General features: G+C 38.0%; 3 protein-coding genes across 8 annotated transcripts; 1 reads left to right on the top strand and 2 right to left on the bottom strand.

Moving 5' to 3' along the window:
• The first annotated feature begins 533 nt into the window (after window positions 1-533).
• On the top strand, window positions 534-5,318 carry LOC104237358 (alcohol-forming fatty acyl-CoA reductase-like). Its single transcript, XM_009791491.2, has 10 exons — window positions 534-696; window positions 796-899; window positions 2,541-2,743; window positions 3,004-3,104; window positions 3,538-3,730; window positions 3,905-4,066; window positions 4,256-4,337; window positions 4,444-4,713; window positions 4,828-4,955; window positions 5,107-5,318. Exons 1-10 carry the CDS (start codon window positions 621-623, stop codon window positions 5,258-5,260), a joined length of 1,473 nt encoding a protein of 490 aa, XP_009789793.1. The 5' UTR covers window positions 534-620; the 3' UTR covers window positions 5,261-5,318.
• A 111-nt stretch (window positions 5,319-5,429) lies between these two features.
• On the bottom strand, window positions 5,430-16,889 carry LOC104237359 (proteinaceous RNase P 2). 6 transcript variants are annotated; one of them, XM_009791495.2, is made up of 8 exons: window positions 16,249-16,888; window positions 15,231-15,623; window positions 15,012-15,113; window positions 14,730-14,902; window positions 14,209-14,329; window positions 13,044-13,112; window positions 11,782-12,072; window positions 5,430-5,814 (listed from the first exon to the last, which is right to left on the bottom strand). In XM_009791495.2, exons 1-7 carry the CDS (start codon window positions 16,744-16,746, stop codon window positions 11,791-11,793), a joined length of 1,638 nt encoding a protein of 545 aa, XP_009789797.1. In that variant the 5' UTR covers window positions 16,747-16,888; the 3' UTR covers window positions 5,430-5,814; window positions 11,782-11,790. The 6 variants fall into 6 exon arrangements, with proteins under 6 accessions (XP_009789797.1, XP_009789796.1, XP_070003618.1 ...); XM_009791494.2 differs by lacking the exon at window positions 5,430-5,814 and adding an exon at window positions 11,202-11,590; XM_070147517.1 differs by lacking the exon at window positions 5,430-5,814 and having other exon boundaries at window positions 11,202-12,072; window positions 15,012-15,098; window positions 16,249-16,889.
• LOC138871231 (uncharacterized) lies at window positions 6,907-7,218 on the bottom strand. Its single transcript, XM_070149100.1, has one exon. It carries the CDS (start codon window positions 7,216-7,218, stop codon window positions 6,907-6,909), a length of 312 nt encoding a protein of 103 aa, XP_070005201.1.
• Window positions 16,890-22,141: the final 5,252 nt, after the last annotated feature.

Here is a 22,141-nt window from a genome sequence, read left to right as displayed (position 1 = left end):
GATAGAAGCTAATTAATTCCAATACATAAGGATACTAGTAAAATGTTTCTTTTTAATTTCTTTAGAATATATTTTATTTTTAAAAAGTAATGGAGTATTCTATTTCAGTAAAAATGGTAGGTTAGACCAAGTATAAACCAATAATATATAGTTATATAGGTAAAACCTTCTCTTACCAAATCTTTAGAGAGTTTTGCCACATAGGTTTCTTTTCTTTAGAATTGCATGTATATGTAGATGACCTTTCGCATGCAACAAAAATAGAAAGAACCAAGGGAAAGAAAAGAGGATAAGAAAAGTCAAACCAAATGAAAGAGCATTTATAAAAAGTTGAGTATCCCCTGACCATTCATGTCTTGATATGAAACTTCAGTGTCACAAGGAAAAAATAATAAAATAAGTAATTCTGATAGCATTACTTTTTCAATCTACCATAGAAAATATCAACAACTTGCGTGTACTCAATCCCATTTACAGTATATAAAATAAATGCCACCCCAGTTCTTTAGTCTTATTGTGGTTTTCTCCTGGCTAATTCTACTATCCTTGCTACGTACACAATATTAAGTGTTTTCTTGTCTTTCTCTTCTCTACTATTATCTTTCGCCTGAGTTACTACAATGGAGTTAACAAGTGTTAAGTTTCTTGAGAACAGAACCATTCTTGTTACCGGTGCCACTGGCTTTCTTGCAAAAAGTAGTTTTATTAAGCTGCATCTCCTCTGTGTCCCTCTCTTGTGATTCTCTTAATATATATGGTGTATTTAAATTTTTTTTTTTTTTTTTTTGGTTGTAGTTTTTGTGGAGAAGATACTCAGAGTACAACCAAATGTGAAGAAGCTCTATCTGCTTTTAAGAGCTAAAGATAACAAGGCAGCTTTGCAGCGTTTCAATACTGAGGTATAAGCTACTGAAAATGTTCTCCATCCCGTCTTTGAAAAACGAAAATTTCTTTCTCTTTAATTTGTTCTTTAGTTTTACATGAAAAAAAAAAAATTGCTATCAGATGATTTCTTCCGTCTAACTCCACCTCAAAAGTAAATTTATAAAGTCAAAAAGATTGTCCATGATCATATAAGGAAATCATATCTCATACGCTCAACAAATATAAGATACTATCGCCTACCTCGCACGTCCAAATTTTGACATTTGGAGATTGAAGTGTGGACAATATGAGGATTCAATATTGAATAAACTAAGAACAGGGATGGCTTTGACATTAATACCATGTTAAGAAAATATACCTTGAAACAATAGCCCATATCCTCAACTAATGTGGGACTTTTAACCCGGAAGAATATAATCTAAGTTGAGGTCGTTGAAATTTTTCACAAGAATGGTATCATTCTTCTCTCCAACATACAATTCTTTTTTAAAGAAAATCATGATTAATGCGAGATGAAAAACCTAAAACATAGGAAAAACTTATTCTTTTCTTTAGGGAGGGAGAGAAGTAAAGAATCAAATTAGACAAAAATAAGTTACTTTTGTACTAACTCAAGTCCAAGTGCAGAATATGATTCTGTTGAAAAATGAGCAGTAAAAAGAAGATATGTTTTATTTTGTACGAACTCATGTCCATATTTGGTTGTTTAACTTTTAAAAATCTTCTTTTTCATCCTTCTGCTTAATCTTGTTGGGCCAACAATAGCTAACAACATATAAATAGGAGAAATTCAAAAATAGCCAGATTTAGAAATGGTCATTTAAAAATAGCCACCGTTTCAAAAGTAATCGAAATTTAGCCACTTTTCATGTAAAGATAAATCTGAACGAAAACACTGTTCAAAATCCGGAAAAATACTCCAGTATAATATATTGAAATTTCAGTATAATATATTGGAACTCCAGTATAAGTTCCAGTATAATATACCGGTCCAGCATAATATGCTGGAAGTTCATACACGGGTGCACCAATCTCCAGTATATTATGCTGGAACTTTCCGTGTTGCAGCAAAATAGTGACTATTTTTTAATAACTTTGCAAACGCTGGCTATTTTTGAATGGCCTGTCCGAAAACTAGCTAGCTCGTGCTATTTTTACCATATAAATTCATTCCGTTTATGACATTATTTCCGGAGAGTACATATCACACCACTCATCATTAAGTCAATTTCTTCTTTTGAGGGCCTATTTCACGAATTAATTACTTCCCATATATATTTTCTTACTCCCTTTGCCTTGCAAACATTCATAAATGAGTGGGAAATACCTATTTCTTTAAAAGGTTAGTCCGTTAGTAAATAGAACACATATAGTATGGTATGAGAGCATGGGTTCTATTACTAAAAGCACATGATACAATTAGGGGCGGAGCTAGGCGGCACAAGCAGAATTCCTTCGCTTGAAAAATATATTTTATATAGAGGGTCAAAATTAATTTTATGTATATATAGTAGATAGTGAATCCATTTGGCTTCTTTATGTGTTTACTTCTTTAGTTTTTGAATTTCTTAATGAAAATCCCGAATACAATAACTATAGTAAATATCTTTTCACAACTTTTTGTACATCGATAAATTCCATCTTTTAATTAACAGGCTGTGGCAAAGGACTTGTTCAAGCTTCTAAGGGAAAAATATGGGGCAAATTTGAATACGTTTATCTCAGAAAAGGCCACGATTATAGCTGGTGATATCACATGTGAGAAGTTGGGGGTGAAAGACCCTAATTTGGTGGAGGAAATGTGGAGGGAAGTAGATGTTATTGTTAACATAGCTGCGACTACCAATTTTGATGAAAGGTACGTACGTACTACCAAATTCTTTTAGTTTTACTTATTTCAAATTCAGGTCAGTTTAATTTATACCTTGATAGTGTGAAAGATTTTTACATTATCAGAATACTTAAAAAATGAGACATGTAATGTTCATAATAAATGAAATTAATTGTCTAAAAAATAAGGCGGATAACCAGCAGTAAAAAGATTTACAAGTTTACAGCCAAAGCAAATTAAATTATACTATGTGAATTAGTCTTATACAAATAGTTTTCAATTCTCAGATACGATGTGGCATTGGATCTCAATACGTTTGGAGCTATATTCGTACTCGACTTTGCCAAAAAGTGTAGTAAATTAAAGGTTCTTCTTCACGTGTCAACTGGTTGGTACCTTCCACCTCATTGTCTTTAGTCCTATAGTATTTTCTCCTCTTACTTTTTGTTATGTTTATCCTTTAATATTGATTAATATCATCCAGACCACAACAAAATCGAAGTATATTGCATTTAGGATATTAAGGCTTTTGTACTTTTTTTACTTTTCCTTTAAAAGGTATTAATGGATTATGGCATTGAGTACTTGTTTATGAAATTCCAATAAGTAAAAGAATATATGCAAGAGAGAGGAATACGGTAGGTACCTTACCTCTTTCAATTCTTAATTCTCGAGTCTGCTAGTGTTATGACTTTCTTTCTGAAAACAAATGATGAACATTTCTAATTGATAAACCTAGAAACTAGTTAATCTACTATATATATTGATTTTATTTCAAGGAGAAGGAAATTAAAAGTAATTACATTTGTAATATTCTATAGCATTTGTATCTGGGGAGAAGGCAGGTTTGATATTGGAGACGCCCTATAACTTAGGGGAGACCCTGAACGGTACATCAGGACTAGATATTGATACAGAGAACAAAGTTATGGAGGAAACATTGAAACAACTCAAAGCTGAGGGTTCTTCTGAACAATCTATTACTTCAGCCATGAAGGAGCTTGGCCTTGAAAGGTATCTTCCCTTAAATTAACATAAACACACAACATCAGAAATATCGGGTCAGTTTGTGCGTACCTCGACTAATTGCACGGAGTACCTGCTACCTCCCACCAGCACAGATAATGATAACATCAAACTAGAGTATGATTTCACTAATATATATTGTCTTGACCTTGATTTGTGAAGAGCAAGAAAGTATGGATGGCCCAATACCTATGTATTCACAAAAGCAATGGGAGAGATGCTATTGGGAAACTTGAAAGAAGACATACCTCTTGTAATCCTTCGTCCTACTATAATTACTAGTACCTTCCAAGAGCCTTTCCCTGGTTGGGTTGAGGGTATAAGGTATATAAATATCGATCAATACTCCACCTATTTTTTATTTTATTTGTTGAAACCTGAACGAAAAAATTTCATGAGCTGTTATATATATATATATATATATATATATATATATATATATATATATATATATATATATATATATATATATATATAATTGGTGCTTTTCCTGGTCTTCTTTGGGGCATGCAGAACTATTGATAGTTTAGCAGTTGGATATGGTAAAGGAAGACTAACATGCTTCCTCGGCGACCCTAAAGCCGTTATTGACGTAGTAAGTATTAAAGCTATATATATATTTCAACGAAGATAATGATTTTTCGTATGATGCTCGACTTTAATTTATAGAGGGGTCAATGGGTGTGGTATATTATTGGCAGATTCCAGCAGATATGGTGGTGAATGCAATGATAGTAAGCATGATGGCTCATGCGAACGAAAGAGGAAGTCAAATAATATACCAGGTCGGATCGTCAGTGTCAAATCCTATAGATTTCATTAGTCTTCAGGACTATGGATTGCGTTACTTCAGAGCGAATCCATGGATTAACAAGGATGGAAAACCAGTCATTGTTGGAAAAGTTACTGTTTTGAGTACAATGGATAGCTTTCACAGATATATGGCTCTTCATTACTTGCTTCCTTTGAAGGTTTGGTTTCACTTTTCACTTATGCCAAAGAGCTAGACCTAAATGAATAACAAAACTAAATGGTATAATTCTTTGTAATTAGTATTTGAAATTATCCATCTAATATATATACAGGTATTAGAAATAGTGAATACAACACTCTGCCAATACTTTCAAGGCAAATGTTTGGAGCTTCACCGGAAAATCAATTTTGTGATGCGGTTGATAGATCTTTACGGGCCCTATTTATTCTTCAAAGGAATGTAAGTAAATACATATCTTTATACGGTCTAAATTTGTATAAAGAGTCCGTCTATAGAAGTTAAACTCATCTTTTCTTTAATCAAGATCTCTCTCTGCATTGAGTTGTATGATCGAAGCTAATACGTAATAATGTTGGAAATTTTATGACAGATTTGATGACATGAACACAGAAAAATTACGTAGAGAAGCGAAGGAGGCTGGTATTGAAATGGACGTGATCAATTTTGATCCCAAGAGCATCAACTGGGAAGATTATTTTATGAACACTCACGTACCTGGTGTGGTAAAATATGTATTTAAGTGATTAAAGCAGGGGGGGGGGGGGGGAATTGTTTACCACTTTAAACAATTTATGTTTCTACTTTGATGGTTTAATTGATAAGGCGTGAAAGTGTACCAGGTCTCCTTTGCTGATGATACTTATCACTTTCAATTAAATGTATCCATTTCGTATTTTTTTGATGAAGTAAGAATTTCATTAAAAGCATCAAGAAGATGCATAGCAAAAGAGAGTACTAGTAAATAGAGTGTGTCTGCTCATAAACAAAACAAAAATAAACCTATGTTAAAACTAAAAGGCAGACACAGTCAAAAAATGATCACAACTAGATACAGGTGTCTGATTAAGCCAAGTAAAAAGGTTCAATAAACATTTAGCTTTAAGAGCATGGTTTGGAGTCGATATCCCATCAAAACATCTGATATTCCTTTTAGAAGCGGGGACCAAAAGCCAAGTTTTTTTGATAGATTTGCCAACTCTCCAAGAGCACCAGCTTTCGTAGGCCTCTTTAATACTATTAGGCATGACCCAGGCTAGTCCAAAAATTGAGAAAAACATACTCCACAAATCTGCTGCAACTGCACAAGGGAGAAAAAGATGCCTCACACTCTCTGCCTTCATCTAACACATGTAGCACCTATTCACTATGTAGATGTTTCTTCAACTTAGATTATCTTGAGTGAGACATGCTTCATATAAGGTTATACAAGTGAAGCCAATTACTTTAGGTGGAAGTTTAGTTATCCAGATGAGTTTCCATGGCCAGTTGTCAATCAACACCTTGTTCGAGCACAAATGTGCATAACCTTTCTTTACCGTCTATATCCCATCATGTTGGCCATCCCATAATAGTTTGTCTCTCTCCTGAGGTTTGATAGAGACCCCTGCTAGCTTAGATTGAAGCTCCAGATAGTCGTTTAGCTCCCAGTCCTGTAAGTTTCTCCTTGTTTGTAGGTCCCATGAGTTTTTGTGCCATATTGTAAGTTTCTCCTTGTTTGTAGGTCCCATGAGTTGTTGTGCCATATTTGACCCACTGTGGAGTTTTGATTGCTAGCTATGAGATATAAATTTGGGTAGTCTTCTTTCAGAGTCTGGTTCTCTAACCACTTATCCTTCCAGAATGATACATGTGCTCCATTGCCTAGCTTTATCGAACAGTTGAGTTGGAATTCACCTCGTAGGCTTGAGATATGCTTCTAGGGACCAGTGTCATGTGGTAACCTGCTCTGTTTGGTGCACCATTGACTCCACACCTCATACTTTGCCATGATCACATCTTTCCACATCACAGTGTTCTCAATGTTGTACCTCCAATGTCACTTCATTAGAATGCTCTTGTTGTGCAATGCTAGGTCTTTTATGCCCAATCCTCCATGCTCCTTTGGCAGAATCACTCTTGGCCATTTCACCAGATGAAATTTGTTGTTTTGACCATTCCCTTCCCACTGAGTTTATTCTAATTTTGTCTAGCCTTTTCTGCACCCTGGCTGGTATTGGAAATAGGGACATGAAGTATATTGGTAGGTTGTCCAGGACACTGTTAACGAGTGTTATTCTGCCCCTAGTGAAAGATACTGTATTTGCCAAGTTTCAAGCCTTTTTTCAAATTTCTCTACTATCTCATTCCAGATATCTGGTGACTTGACTTTGGCTCCAAGTGGTAGACCCAATTATGTTGTGGGAAAAGATCCCACATTGCAACCCATTAGCTCTGCTAGCTCCTCCATATTTGGGACTGTGTTTACGGGGTAAATAGTGCTCTTCAATCTGTTCATGTGGAGGCCGGATATAGCTTCAAAAATCATGAGTGTGAGGTTAAGATAGAGCACTTGCGACCTATCAGCTCCACAGAAAATAAGCGTGTCATTTGCATACAAGAGATGAGAGACACTAATTGAGTTCCCAACAGAACTTTCCACCTTGAAACCCTCCAACCAGTGTATTTGGTTTGCTTTGTCAAGCATTTTGCTAAGGCCTTCCATTGCCAAAATGAACAAAAAGGGTGAGAGATGATCCCCTTGTCTCAATCCTTTCTGTGAGGAGAAGAACCAATAGGACCTCCATTAACAAGGACTGAACACTTCACAGTTGTTACACAAAACTTGATCCACCTGATCCAACCTGCACCAAACCCCATCTTCCTAAGTATATTGAATAGGTAAGACCAGTTTAGCTGGTCAAAGGCCTTTTCAATATCAAGTTTGAAAAGGAGACGTGGCTTCCCTGATTTTTGTCTCCAGTCTAGTGCCTCATTAGCAATTAGTGCAACATCAGTGATTTGTCTTGTTTTGATGAATGCATTTTGATGCCCTGAGACAAGCTTCCCAATCACTCTTTTCAGCCTTTCTGCTAGGATTTTGGAGGCAATCTTGTATACACTTTCAATTAAGCTGATAGGTCTATAGTCCTTTCTATTGCACCTTTCTTCTTGGGAATCAGTGCAATAAAAGAGGTGTTGCATGACCTGGCCATCTGGTCATTCTGGTGAAAGTGTTGGAGTGCTCCCATAATATCTTCTTTAATTATCTCCCATGATTTCTGATAAAATGCCATGGTGTAACCATCTGGACCGGGAGCTTTGTCTGGAGCACACTCTTTAATGACTGATATAACCTCCTCTTCTGTAAATGTTCTCTCCAGCCACACTTTTTCTTCCCCTGTGATTGTTGCAACATCATCAAACCTTGTTGTAGGTCTCCAATTCTCATTTTCTGTGTAGAGTTGCTGATAGAAACTAAGAATTTCACCCTTGATGAGACCTTTGTCTTCTATAATTTCATCCCCTACTTTGAGTCTGTCAATTCCATTTGATCTTCTGTTGGAATTAGCCATTTTTCTGAAAAAACTTTGTGTTCCTATCGCCTTCTTTGAGCCACATGCATCTTGATTTTTGCCTTCATGATACTTCTTCTGCTTTGGCCATTTCTACCTTCAGTGTTCTGTTGCAACGTGAGAAGGTCTTCTAGTGCTTTTCTTTTCTTAAGCCCTATCAATCCCAATTCCTCCTTATTCCAGATGGTAAGATCTTTTTTGAGTAGCTAGAATTTTTGTGTAAGAATAAAGTCGGGATTGCCATTAACGTCATAGCTCTGCCACGATGCCTTGACTTTATCCATGAAGCCCTCCATCCCCAACCACATGTTCTTAAATTTAAAGTAAGAAAGGTTAGTGTTCCAGTCACCACATTCTAGCATGAGTGGAATGTGATTAGAGATGACATTAGGGAGAGCAATCTGATTGATTTTGCTGAAGGAATCATTCCATTCATTTGAGATAAAAAATCTATCTATTCTAGATGCTTGAATGGTGTCCTCCCCTCCAGTCCATGTGTAAAAAGCCCCCTGCAAAGGAAGATCCACCAAGCAAAGATCCTGAATTACATTTGAAAATTTTTGCATGGCCCCGGATCTTCTCACACAATTTAGTCTCTCATTTTCGAATCTACATACATTAAAATTACCCCATATCACCCATTAATCAGGCCAAATCCCTCTTATGGCTCCAAGTTCATTCCACAACTCTTCCCTTTCAATGTTAGTGTGGGGCCCATAGACGCATGTAAAGCACCAACAGAAAACCTCATTTAGACTTTCCAACATACAAGAGAGAGAGTAAATCCCCTGCTGTATTTGAGAGCAATTCCACTATCTTTTATCCCACATGATGATGATCCCACCCCTAGTACCATTGGCTTTGAGTTCAGCCCAATCAACCCATCTGTTTCCCCAAATCTGCCTGGCTAAGAATCTGTTCCACTCTTCTAATTTAGTTTCTTGAAAACAGAGAACATCTGGTTTCCACTCACTGATTAATGATTTAAGAGTGTCCCTCTTCCCATTGTTATTCAACCCCCTTATGTTCCAACTCAAAATCTATTGGTATTTCCTACCCATGTTCTTCTTCTCAACCCCATCATAATTCAACTGAGCAGATGATCAATCTCTTGACTTCAGTTTCTCCCTTCGTCTTCTTTGTTTGCTTGCACTTATCCCTTGCTTTATTGATTACCAGTTGTTCTTGTCTTCTTTGTTCCATTCTCATAATCATGTCGAAGATTTCATGCTCAAAACCCTTTACGTTAATTCCAAACACCTTGCATGCTTTCCCCATCACCAATTTAGTCCACTTGGATATTTCAATTAAAAGGATTCTGAATTCTTTAGTCTACAGAGTCGTACCATGGGAGAGATGGAGAGTCGCTGAAATAGAGAGAAGAATGAGCAGAATCAGTCACTTACCAATGGTGAAGTGATCCCCATAGTTGGCCCAGGTAGAAGAAGAGGGTAACTCCTTTCCTCTGTTTCATCATCCGCTTCTAAGTGTTGTTCTGTATCTTTTGGTTGGTGAAAACTTGACGAGGATTGATATGAGGAGTGGGTATATAATAGGTTAGTTATGGGTTGGTGTAGTGGTAATTGGGCCTTTATATTTCCAAATTTGTTTGGGCCTTTTATAAACAAATTTCTCCTTTCCCTTTCCCCTGTTTTTTGGACTTTTAGAATAGTATGCCTGGTCCAAACTTTTCGTACCCAAAGGCCCAGCATTATTCGGCTTAAATGAAAATTGAATCGGCATCGGTTCTTTGCAAAAGTTGTCCATCAATTTTGAATCCCTGCTAGGTCTGATCCTCACATGATCCTCCACATGCTTGTCAACAGACTTGACAATAGGTTTGGTAGGGTTCGAGATGTCCTTTCCCTCTGGTAAGATTGCTATTTCATATCTCCAATCACCCACTTCTACCTCCACCTTGCTTGGAATCTCTAACAGCGATTCTTTCACGTAGATTCGTGCCCATATCAAATTGGTTCTTGATTTTGTATCCATGTTAATTCCAACAAAGCCTCCACATAATTCCCCGATAGACCGAAAGGTGCTTTCTGACCAGACATGTAACGGGGATACCAAAGGCTCTAACCCATTTTTGATTGAGCGTGGCTTTGCCATGTTAGACCCAGTCACCGGCGACCACCATTTAAGTGATAATTTTCTTCCATTCCAAAACCACTCTCCTGCTTTAACTCTCTCGGCGTCCTGTTGTGATGGCAGCCGAAAAAAGAATTGATTGTGGGTTAGACTTGTTACACTGATTCCTGCTGTGACTTTCCATCTCTTAACGAACCAGTTCCGTAACACCTCTGGTGATGGTAAAGGACTGAATGGGTCGTTGAGAGTACCAATTAGGACAGTAGACAAAAAAATTTGAGTGTTGTTGCTTGCTTCTGGTATAATTTTGACCATATTATCCTCCACCACAGCTTTCCCTCTTGAACCTTGTTCTGTCCAATCTTCCTTGCTAGCAGCTTCAAAGTATGATACTTCTGGCTTAGTGCGACGATGTATGGTGATGCAATGATTACCCAAAATTTGCAGAATTTTTCCTGCTATATCTCTCCATCCAGTATTATACCCCTCTTCTGGAATTATCACCCATGATTTCTTATCCCCTAGCCATGCTTCAATCCTTACAAAACGACCATAGCGATTGAAGTTCTGATATACTCTATAGGTGTAAGCTTGAATCTTTCGCCCCCAACGTCTGCATAAATCACAGGTACCCATTGAAGCTTGTTCAAGCTGCTTGCAGACCCATTTGAGATTATCCTCGTCGATCTTTAGGCTGCTTGTGAAGCATCGGCTGCTTTCTACTAATAAGAACCATCTGTTAACATTCAAGTTAGTGATTATTATATCAAAAGATTTCCCTCGTGCCGAGAAGGAAATCTTCTTATCCATGAAGAAAAAATCAATTGGAAAAGGGGTCGGCTATGGCCATCGGAAAGAGAAGTAAAATTGCACATTTCCCAAGTCAGAGTTTCTCTCTCCTTTTCTATGTTTGCCCAAATATTCTCTCCACTCCATTTTATATAATATGCTAAGAAGGAAACTATGTCCGAATTACTTTTCTGGTAAGACGTAAACTAGGATAATCAAAGCCTTTTGCATGTTAGCATTTCAAAGAAAAGGTAATAACAAGATAAAACCCCGGAAAATTCGGTTATAATGAGTGTAAATACTTAAATATGTAGGTCTGCGACTCTTCAAAAACATCTACTTCCTTAAACATACAAGTGTGCAACCTCTTGAAGAACATCAAGCTCCTTGCATCTTGCAAAGGATTACCAACCTCGATGGAGAAAAACTTCAGATGCCAACACAAATTTGCAGAAACTGATTACCAACGTCGACAGAGATAAACTTAAGATGCCAACACAAATTTGCAGAAACTGAAGAATCCATTTGTATTAGGAAAAAACCCGAGTGGTGCTGAAGAGATGTATCCCCTGCCAGTCATTTATGCTGCTAATGTTTCAGCTTTGACATTACGTTTAGTACAACAGTCTTGACCAGAAGCTGCATTCCATGCAAGGGATTATGCATAATTTCAAATCTTTTGAGTTCATTTGAGGAACACGCACACAAATAAATTCCCCCCAGTTCGTTAATTTGTTGGGGGGGGGGGGTTAACTTGGTGAGGAAACAGTTGAGTTGATGTGACTGGGGAACCCATAATGCAATGCAGTTGGTAAGGTAAAAGGCATCACCTTCAAATTTCAAGATTGTAGACTGGAGTGAGATGGAGACCTCTCTTTCCTCTTACCAGCCAAACCAGAACATCTAATTAAGCCATTCTGACTTGCAAAACTATCTGAATGGCAAGAGTCTTCAATTTGATCACTGCATACAAGTTCACTAACTTCGGAAGCTTCTACACTTGCATGCTGCTTAGTGTTGGATTCACATGAAGCTTGTCTGGTGATGCAGAGCCATATCCTTGAAGACTCCTCAGCAATTTCACCTGACAGAGGCACATGCCATGATCCATTCTCGGATTCCTGAGATAGACATAAAATAATATATGAGATGTAAAAATCCAAAGACTAACAATACCGGAACATTATTACATTAATTGGAAACTCAAAATATAGATAGAAAAATATACTACTAAATAACTTGAGCTAACTGCTCGTGAAGTAAAACTAGAAATTAATCAATAGGTCATAATAGATCATTTTTCATTACCAATCCATACAATATTAAGTTATGTCATCCAGAAATTGTCATCCAATATAGTATAAGATGCAAGTTAAGGTAAGAGATCAAACTCCGCAAGAATTGATAGAAGTATTAATGCACTTAGGTAGGTCTCAATATTTAAAGACATATTGATCATCTCAACTCACCACTCGGCAACAAAGAAATACGTCACATTTTTTCTTTTATTATAAAAAGGCAGCCTGGTGCATGAAGCATCCCACGTTCACACAGGATCCGGGGAAGGGCTGTCCACCAAGGGATGTAATGTAGGCAGCCACCTGCAAGCATCAGTAGTTGATTCCACGGCTCGAACCCGTGACCTATAAGTCACACGGAGACAACTTTACCACTGTTCCAAAGCTCCCCTTCATTTTTATATTTTTTTATAAAGACACGAGAAAACTGTATAAATTCATCTACATTACCCCTTTTAAACCACTCCAATAAGCATAAATCATGTTAATAAAGTTAGCTGGATCATGGGCACTGAGAGCCTATATCTATAACAAATAGATATTTCTCTTAGTTTGTCATCTGGCCTTAAGAATGAGATGAAACCCAGCTTGCTGCGTTTATTCTCTTTCCCTAGACACCGGGAAAATAAAAGAAAATGTATATTTAACATTAAGTGAAAAATAGGAGACACGAATAAAAGACATAATTGAGATGCTGACAGTCACCTTTGTATAGATTACTATGTATAAAGAACAAGAAACATCAGTCAAGGAAAGAACACAGTTTAATAGCAAATGAGAACAAGATAGAATACCTGAATGACAACAGAATATGTGGGTGGCATCAGAAGCTTAGGTTCCCCTTTAACAAAAGTGTACTTGACCTACAAAATTACCAAGACACATCAACTTGTCAAAATAATTTATTTTTTTCCCAGAGAAACAGAGCGTCACATTATCATAATTATGAAACATCATCTAATCAAATACCCACTAATTATAAGAATCATAGCATAAAACAGACAAATTTTGAAAGAAAGAGATAGCCAAGATAGAGATGGACTAACATAAAATAGTCATAAATAAATGAATGAGTGCCTGAACATTTTTTGAAGTCTTTATAACATAGGTAAGACCATAACTGACCCTCATCCATATTGTCAATGGCCCATTACAAAACTTACGAGGATCAAGTATTCACATACTTCATATCAAGCCAAATTTGGTTCAATCCATCCAAAAGGGTGATAGTGAAGATAGAGAGGAACTAATTTAGTTTAGGTTGGTTGATTAATGAGATAAAATAATACTGAAACAAGGATTGCAACTCACAGGAACATCAACAGCATGACCGGCATAAGATCACAAGTTAATAGACCAATTTACATCGAGTTTTTTCTTATCGAGGCGGTGTCCAGACCAGCTTTTGCACAATAAATATGGATCAAAATTAATTGGATCAAATAACTAATGTCTTCCTATAGCTTAATCATGCCACTGAATAAAGCTCTTTGTTGACTTGATCTACCATGATGAATTACATAAACTTAACATTTTCGATGAAGAGGAAAAACGGAAATGCAAGGCACCAAGAAATAAATTTTCTGATTGATTTCATTTGTCCCTGAAACAATAGACAACCAATTGTTTCTGCCATTGAAGGGCTTGAGATGAATCTAATAACCTGATAGAATTTTTAATCCAAGAACACAAGGGATTTAAAGCCTGTCTATTACATATCAATTGATAGCATTATTCCAAAAGAAGAAGAAGAAAATAAAATATAATGAGTACATCATCCAAATCCTATCAATTTTCACATTCAATCTATCATCTGAACAATGGATCTCAATTGAAGGAAAAATATGAATACAAAAGTTACAGGACATAAATTAACTTTTAAGAATCCATTAAAAACATAAAATGACTGTAAAGAATGAAATTAATATTTGGAAAAATAAATTCTCTAAGCAATTGAACCTGATGTCTTTCTTTCCATATGGCAAAAAAGCTACTGCCCAGGAGCTCAAAAATGTGATCTCTCATTTCATCATTTGTCAGGAGCAAACACTTACGTTTCACTGCTGCATAAAGCCAGTACCTATATCATATTGCAGTACGTCAGATAGCATAGGGTTTTTTTTTTGGTGGTAATAACTGTAAATATTACCATACAAACAAATTCAAGTTCCGTACACCATATATAAAGTAGATTTACTGAGAATGCTATAGGAAAATAATATACAACAATCAAATGGACAAGAAGAAACAAGGTATTTTCTCAATTCCCAGGTAAAAAACTAAGTATTGCATATTATCACAGGAGGCACAAGAAAAGCTAGACAAATGAGGACTACAAGAGGTCTCAACAATGTAAAAAGGTGAAGGAAATCAATGTGATATAAAATTGCTAAATTCAACTTTTCGTTGATCATTAGAATATTTTAAAACAAACCTAGTGAAGAGGGGAGAAGAGAGGTCATAAAGTCTTGGGCTTTTACCAGTCATCATTGGATCCAAAGGGTGTTCCATAAAGTACTTTTTCATTTATCCACTCTTCAAGCAACTCTCTATAGCAAGCATTCTGAAGAAGTGCGCGAAGACGCTTCTTATGTAATACAACCAGTGGCCACTTGTTGCTTCTGCTATGCAATTCTTTCACAACAGTAACAAGCTGCTCTATTGCAATACATGATGGAATATGAGTCAAAATGCTGTTTTAAAAACATTAAATTGAAGAACCAAATGAAATGTCAGTAAATAGCAAACTTAATAATTACAACCTGTGCAATACTAAATCCACCCTCAGCAAAGTTCTGCTGATAGAGCCCAACATTTGCTGCATCCACCACAGCATCATATTCTGAATGCTGTTCCAACCAGTCCTGAGAAGTTAGGAGAAAACTCAGAGAATACGTGAAAGACACAGCATATATGTCACATTTGAATAGAATCGTTGTGGTAAATCACTTACAAAGAAAAAGAAAAAATAACTTCCTCACCTGAAATTCCTTAAAATTAGAATGAACTTCCCTTTCCATAGCCAAAGAAGCGACTGCCTCCGCAAATCTTTCTGTCTCTGCTTTGTCAATATCAACACAAACCAACTGTTCTCGACAAGTTAGACACCTCCCATCTGGAGCTATTCGGGACCTCTGTACAGTCCATTTACCCTTTCCAAGCCATCCACGACCGTGCCACCCCCCTCCATTTTGTAAAATTGCTTCTTTCACCTGACCCATGTCCCAGTCGGATAACCCCACCTTAGCTGCCACTTCCCCTCCAAACCAACTATGTATGATTTCTGCTGCTGACTCACTTACACTCCTAACTGACATTCTCAGTTTATGTAAATACTGATAGACCTTCTCTTCCCTTTCTTTCTCCACACTCACCTGAAAGAAGGTAAAAGTGCAATCAACAAACTATGCCTCAATCCCAAATAGTTGGAGACAGCATTATGAATCCTATAACTATTCCGCTCTATTAGCCCCCATTTCATTCCTATACCGAATAATTTGAAGGTTAGTACAAACGTTAAACAAAAATCAGCATATTACAACTTACTAAACTATTGACCGGTGTATAAGTTCCGCTTTCCCACAAAACAAAAACATGGTACATTCTTTTAGTTGAGTACTATCCCAGAGATCTTAATAGATAGCAAAACCAATAGAACAAAAGTTTTGACAAATGTCAAATGCAAAGCAATGCAAAACTAGTCTGGATTAGCTATATGGATCATGTTTAACTATTCCGCTCTATTCAGGCCCATCTATTCCAATATGTAATAACTTGGAAGATAAAAGTACAAACATAAAATAAAAATCTGCATATTACAATTCATTGAACCATCAATCAGTGTAACTATTAGTCTTTTCCACAAACAAAATGCATGGTGCAAGAAGACTATATCTTGAACCACCATCTAAACAAACTACAACATGAAATTACCAAAACGCTCATTAATTAGCTAATTAGCAATAACTAGGAAAATATAGAAACAAAGAAAGAACTCACTTTTAACAAACCAACAAGCTCAGCTTCCTCAAGTTGCAACCCAATAGACCTCATGTGATCTTCAACTTGATAGGCCTTATCAGCCTCACCCATCTTACAATAACAAAACAAAGCCGGCCCATAAGTCCTTAACTTCCCACAATTCCCCATTCCTTTAGCTAACTCAAACGCTTTATCACCATCATCAGTTGCAGCCGCAAGCCTAGCAACTGCCGTGACAGTAGCCTCATTGGGGGTTACATTGCTCGAAACCATATGATCAAAGATTCGAAACCCGAATTCGATAGCGGGTTTTTTCGTTGATGGGTCTGAAACAGCGTTGGAGCAGATATAAAGAAAAGAGTTGAAGTGGTTATTGGAAAAGCGGATTGTTGAAAGAGCAGATTCGTATAAGGAGATGGCAGTTGAAAGATCTTTGGTTTTTGAACAGTTGTCTAGGTTTAAGCGAAATTGGACTTCTGGGGTTGGGTTTTTCTTCTTCTTTTTGGCTTTGTCCATTTTTTCCGGTAGTGCACGGCTGCGACGGCGGAGGTAATAGACCTGGGAATGGAGCTATTGTTTTGGGTTTTGGGTTAATGTGAAGGTTTAGTTCCTTCTCTTTTACTTTTTAACTTTTTGTAAACCCAGCAAAAATCCCAATTTTTTTTTTAATATTGGAGTAAGACTTATTTATTGTATTGTAATTGTATTTTATTTATTTTTTTGTAATAAATGTGAAATATTTACCATTAACAATCAATGTTTACAAACTCTCAAGCACCTATGTTTGCTACCTCCGTCTCAAGGTGCTACATCCAGGCCAACCAACAAGAAAACAGTAACTAACTCATTACTCTATTCTAATACAGCCTCCTGCTCTAATCAAGCTAATAGAAGCAATAAAATTAGAATCAGTACCTAACCAACTAATAACGGCTTTAATAGCTTTTATTCCCATATTCTATATCTATACAGTTGCTATATAACATTCTTGCTTGCCATGTATGATTACCCCCACATGGCTGCAACCACTTCTCTCTTCATCTTCGCCATCTCCTCGTCTTTATCAACTGCAGCTGTTGTGTGACCCCTTTGTTGGCTATATTGTTTACCCTTAAAATAATACAGTTGAATTTATAGCATGGTTTATAAACAAGCGAATCAATTTGATCCGATAAATAAATGAAATAAAACGCAAGACTTGGCATTGAAATCGAGATAAAATAGTAGATAGCTTGGCTCCGGAAGCAACGCTTCCGAAGGCAGCAATAAAAATGTCGTTAGACAAAAAATAAAGTATTATTTAGCTTGGAATAATGTGTAGGATAAGTTTGTCATAATTTTTGTGTCCTTACAATTGTTGTTGAAGTCACTATTTATAGTTATACATAGGGAACAAGGTCCTAGGATCAAGCCCCTCTTAAATGACAATAATGGGGGTTACTGATAAATATGTAACGGCATGTCATAAATGCTAAAATTCTCTGTAACGGATGTATATTTTATACTGACTAATATTCTTCATTTAATGACATCTGGGGACAAGTATTTGTTTGCTCTCGTTGATAATGTTCCCTTTAGGGTCTACTTGATGCCAACCGAAACGGTTGTTCTCGGTCTTGGTTTCCACTCGCTTCATCTTTCGTCTGTCCCCGGTTCCACGTGTCACTCTGTCATTTGAGTATCTAATGTGAACCAATTTTACCCTATACAAATAGTCTCACTGCTTTCCGTGGCACATCTTTGTGTCATCGGGAAGTTGGTGAAGATTCTTTTCTTGGTGGGAAATTTTCTGAGCCCTTCTGAAAAGTTTCTGACGCTTGATAAGATACACGTCTCTTCGCATTTAATACCCCGAACATGTGTTACTCCATGATTTAGCAATATTTTCGCCAGTTCTCGAGCTAATCATGACTACCATTTTAACCGCCTATTCCTTTACTTATACGCTTCATTCTTCTTCTTTTACACTTAACAGTTTTACAATCTCTCTCAACTTCTTTGCATTCAACTCTTTACTGCTTTCATACTTCTTTGATCTTCTTCAAAGAACTCTTATCACCTTATGCTGATCATGACTTCTTTCACTAACTCTTCCAAGAACTTCGGTCTTCTCTTCGATGAGGATCCGAAGAAGAGCAAAGACAAACAAATCGACGATGAGGCTGACCCTCATATGGTGACACCATCATCCCCAAACATCTCAACACAACCAAGGACGTCGAAGAGAAGTTCCCTTCTTCAAATTCCCACACTTAGGTTGTTCGCAAGTATCCTTCTTCTATTCGCCCTTCCAGCATTCCTGTTGTAACTGAGGACTGGGATTGCCATGACCTGAACATTATTGCTCTCGGTCTGGTGGAGCGAGTAACCTTCACTAAGAAGGGCTTCACGTACGTTTATATGTACCCATTCACTTTGCGTGCATTTTCTTTAAGTGGGGGACTTGACCGCGTGGTTTTGGAGTCGTGCTACTGATACCAGGTTTGTTTGGCACAGGTAGGCCCTTTGGTGTGGCGAACGGTGTCCTATTTGCGCTGGCTGTGCCAGGAAACGAAGGAGGAGCTCACCTTGGCCGTATGATGAGTCTCTACTCCCCCAAAATTTTCTGTGGGAGAGTAAAATTTCAGAAAACGTGGCCACCATGCTTTGTTCACCAGCATGGACGACGACAACGATCGTAGGTGGATAGAGCGATTTGTTGTTATTGCCACCAGGGAGATCATCCCGGCCACAACTCCATTCTTCCCTGAGTCCTGGACTCGTACCCGTAAGTTTAATGTCTATCTCTTTTTTTCTAAAAAAAGGTTGTTTCATGTTGTTGATGATCGTTCTCCTTTCATTATTTCAGCAACTCGGTGGACACCACCAATCGTTGAAGGCCTGGACCGATGGGTTTAGAAGATTCTGGACATCATCACGCCTGAGACCCGCTAGTGGAAAGAGTTGGCCCCCAAATATGGATGGAGGGCCAAGAATCATGGTAAGTTGACTCGTAAAATTGATTCTGCCTTCATTTCATCTTTGTACATAAGAAAATTGGTTAACCTCACCTTTTTGTTTGATTCAAGTCTTCCGCAGGGCTTTATTACCATCCCCGAGGAGGACATTTTGATTATTCTGTAGAGGCTACAAGGTTGTTGTAGGAGGCTCTCACCCAAACAGGCACCATCGGATTTGCTACCGGTACAAGTGCTTCCTCTCAGAGTCCCCGGCCAGAGAACAAGCAACCAAAAAGGTGGAGTTCTTCCTCGGTCGAGGGCAAGAACAGCAAAAGTGAAGAAAGTCGCACCCGAGCTAGCCGCAGCCAGTATGGTTATTGACGATGATGGAGAAACTAGTGATGAAGGAGCTTCCCTACAAAGGAGACAAGACCTTCATTAGCTCAACAGAATGCTCAATCTGAAGAGCTTATAACCCCAACCGAGGACGATGCCCAAGCGCTCTAGAGAATTTGACTTGGTGAAGAATGCCAATTCTCCTTTTCTGATCCCAGTTGCTGCTCCCGGTACTATGAAGCTGAGTACCGGGTCTCTTCCTCCTTCGGTTGGTGAGCAACCAATAAATAGTACTGCATCTTCCGCAGCTGCTTCTCAACCCACAACACCAGTAGCTTTATCTCCTTCCATGCCGGCCATACCTTCAATACCAGCAACTACTACATCACCCCCATTGGCCACACATGCTCGAGAGGAGGATGTCCCTCCTCCTAGTCCCCAGACCACGGGAATTTGGGGCACAACTATCTGCCCCTTCGGCAAATCCCCAGAGGAGGAAGAGTATCTCCCTCTCGGTGTCTATTGAGTGTCATCTACTCTCTTGGCCAGTGGAACTCGCCAATTATCTGATGTTGCTGGCTTTAGAGAAGGATAAGAAGAAAATACACTCTTTTTCGGGAGAGTGTTTGTTAAATAAAGCCATGCACAATGTGGCAGCGATACTGAACTTGCTCTTTTGTTACTTATTTTTTCTAGATTTGTCATGAAGGGTATTTTAGTATTGGTATTTGTTTCGCATGACAACTTCCTTGCTTCCTAGGGCATTCAAAAGTTGATCCTTGATAAAGAAGGACTCAAATCCGAGTAGGATCAATTATTAACCGAGAGGAACTAAATCGTTGCTTGCCTCCCGGTGCTGGAAGCAAAAGCTGCCGAGGCGAGTGAGTTAGAGGCTCGGTTACAACAGAGTGAGTAGGAAGTGATGGCCCTCAGCCGAGAAGCCTCTCAGCTAAATGTACAATTTCAAGAAGCTAAGGCAAAATGAGTTGCGGTCCAAGATGCTCTACTCGCTGCTGCCGAGCGCGAATCTACCTCCATTGAGAGAGTGAATAACATGGAGGTAGCCTTGAACTCCAAAGCTAAAGAGGCTGCTACTGCTGAGGAGAAGCATGCCCAGATGGAGGATAGGTATAAGAGGATCATGGAACATAATAAGGTTCATATAACCACTATCTGTGATCTTGATCTTAGCCTTAGCGCCACGAGATCCGAGCGGGATGGCCTTCTAATCGAGGTTGATAGGCCTAAATCAGAACTTCATCACCGAGCGGATTCCCTAATCATCAAAAATACACATACCATGTATAATATGAGGAGAAAACCCTTTGAAAAGACCAAGTCAGCGGTCATTAATATTGACGATGAAATTGCCAAGGTCAGAGAGCTGGAGTTAACTGCTCGAAGACGCCTCCCGGATCAGCCTGATGCAATTGACTCTTCTGATTTCAATTTCGAGTTCTCAGAGACCGAGGAAGAACTTGAAGAGAATAACGATGAAGGCCAAGATCCTGAGTCGACGGTAGATCCACCTACTTCTCCGGGGGCGCTGATGCTTCTCTTTCCCTGAGTTTTGGGGGGCGATGTAGTTTAGTTTTTTGCTTTCTTTTCCTTTGTTGCTTTTTGTATTTGTGTACTTGTGCTTCTTGGAACGTTTAATAAATAAAAGTGTTTTTTTGTTTAGGCATTATGCAAAATTTATTCCTTTTGAGTCATATTAGGCAAGGTTTCAGGTGCATTTTTCCCCGATAGCATTTGTGTTCCGAACATGAACTCTTCCGGAACCGACCCTTTATTATGAGGGTTTCATAAGAAAGGGCCCTCTTATATTTATGGTGGTCTTGAAGAGGATGTCTCATGTTCATTCTAGCAGTAGCATTTGAAGTACTTGATTAACTTTCAAATGATAAATCAATTCATCGTTTGGACAAGAAACAAGACAAAAATAACAACAACAACCCAGTAAAATCCCACTAGTGGGGTCTGGCGAGGGTAGTGTGTACGTGGACCTTACCCCTACCCCTAAGGGGTAGAGAGGTTGTTTCCGAAAGACAAAGACAAAAATAAAAAGACTTTATTTTATTCCTTCTATCTTCAAAAGTATATAAGCATTCCTTTTACTGAAAGAAAAGAAATTGCCATTAAATGTGGCTAATTTGTACGACTTGTTTCTACAGGGCTAGTTGTGCAGTCCCCGTTCCCAATAAGGTATATTTATTCTTGGATCTCGTAGTCCCGATTTCTGTGGCAATCAAGTTGATGTATTCTCATATTATTCCCCTAGTGTTCGAATGTGAAGAATGCGAATTGGAGCATTAGAAGTCTTGCTCCTTTGAGAATTCCACTAGCGAATGATTGGATAATCTTTGGTTTAATAGCAAGCTTTGTTTCATGTTAGGAACTTTGCTATCAAGCCAAAGATTATCTAACCACCCCCTAATGTCTTGTAGGGAAGAGACTTGTAAATGGTTGAATAGTCATTGGTCCAGCGGCAAGTTTTGCTTCCCATTAGGAATTTGCCACCGAGCCAAAGACTATTTAACTATCTCGCAGTGGTTTGTCGTTTCGATGCCTTGTCGTTTAAAGGTCTTATTTTTGCTGATGGCGTTTCCTTTGTTGTTAGCTTTTCGTTGTTGCCT

Source organism: Nicotiana sylvestris, chromosome 6, assembly GCF_000393655.2.
Source record: "Nicotiana sylvestris chromosome 6, ASM39365v2, whole genome shotgun sequence".
Classification (NCBI taxonomy): Eukaryota; Viridiplantae; Streptophyta; class Magnoliopsida; order Solanales; family Solanaceae; genus Nicotiana; species Nicotiana sylvestris.
Note: the sequence above shows the minus strand (reverse complement) of the source record. Positions and strands in the feature narration are given on the sequence as shown.

What these genes read in the sequence shown, in the direction of transcription:
- LOC104237358 (XM_009791491.2), top strand. Translation starts at nt 621, where the DNA reads ATGGAGTTAACAAGTGTTAAGTTTCTTGAGAACAGAACCATTCTTGTT. An exon ending in TCTTCTTCACGTGTCAACTG is followed by an intron (nt 3,105 to 3,537) that starts GTTGGTACCTTC and finishes AATATTCTATAG; the next exon opens with CATTTGTATCTGGGGAGAAG. An exon ending in CTAAAGCCGTTATTGACGTA is followed by an intron (nt 4,338 to 4,443) that starts GTAAGTATTAAA and finishes TATTATTGGCAG; the next exon opens with ATTCCAGCAGATATGGTGGT.
- LOC138871231 (XM_070149100.1), bottom strand. Translation starts at nt 7,218, where the DNA reads ATGGAAGGCCTTAGCAAAATGCTTGACAAAGCAAACCAAATACACTGG.
- LOC104237359 (XM_009791495.2), bottom strand. Translation starts at nt 16,746, where the DNA reads ATGGACAAAGCCAAAAAGAAGAAGAAAAACCCAACCCCAGAAGTCCAA. An exon ending in GTGGATTTAGTATTGCACAG is followed by an intron (nt 14,903 to 15,011) that starts GTTGTAATTATT and finishes GCAATAGAGCAG; the next exon opens with CTTGTTACTGTTGTGAAAGA. An exon ending in TTTGGATCCAATGATGACTG is followed by an intron (nt 14,330 to 14,729) that starts GTAAAAGCCCAA and finishes AATATGATATAG; the next exon opens with GTACTGGCTTTATGCAGCAG.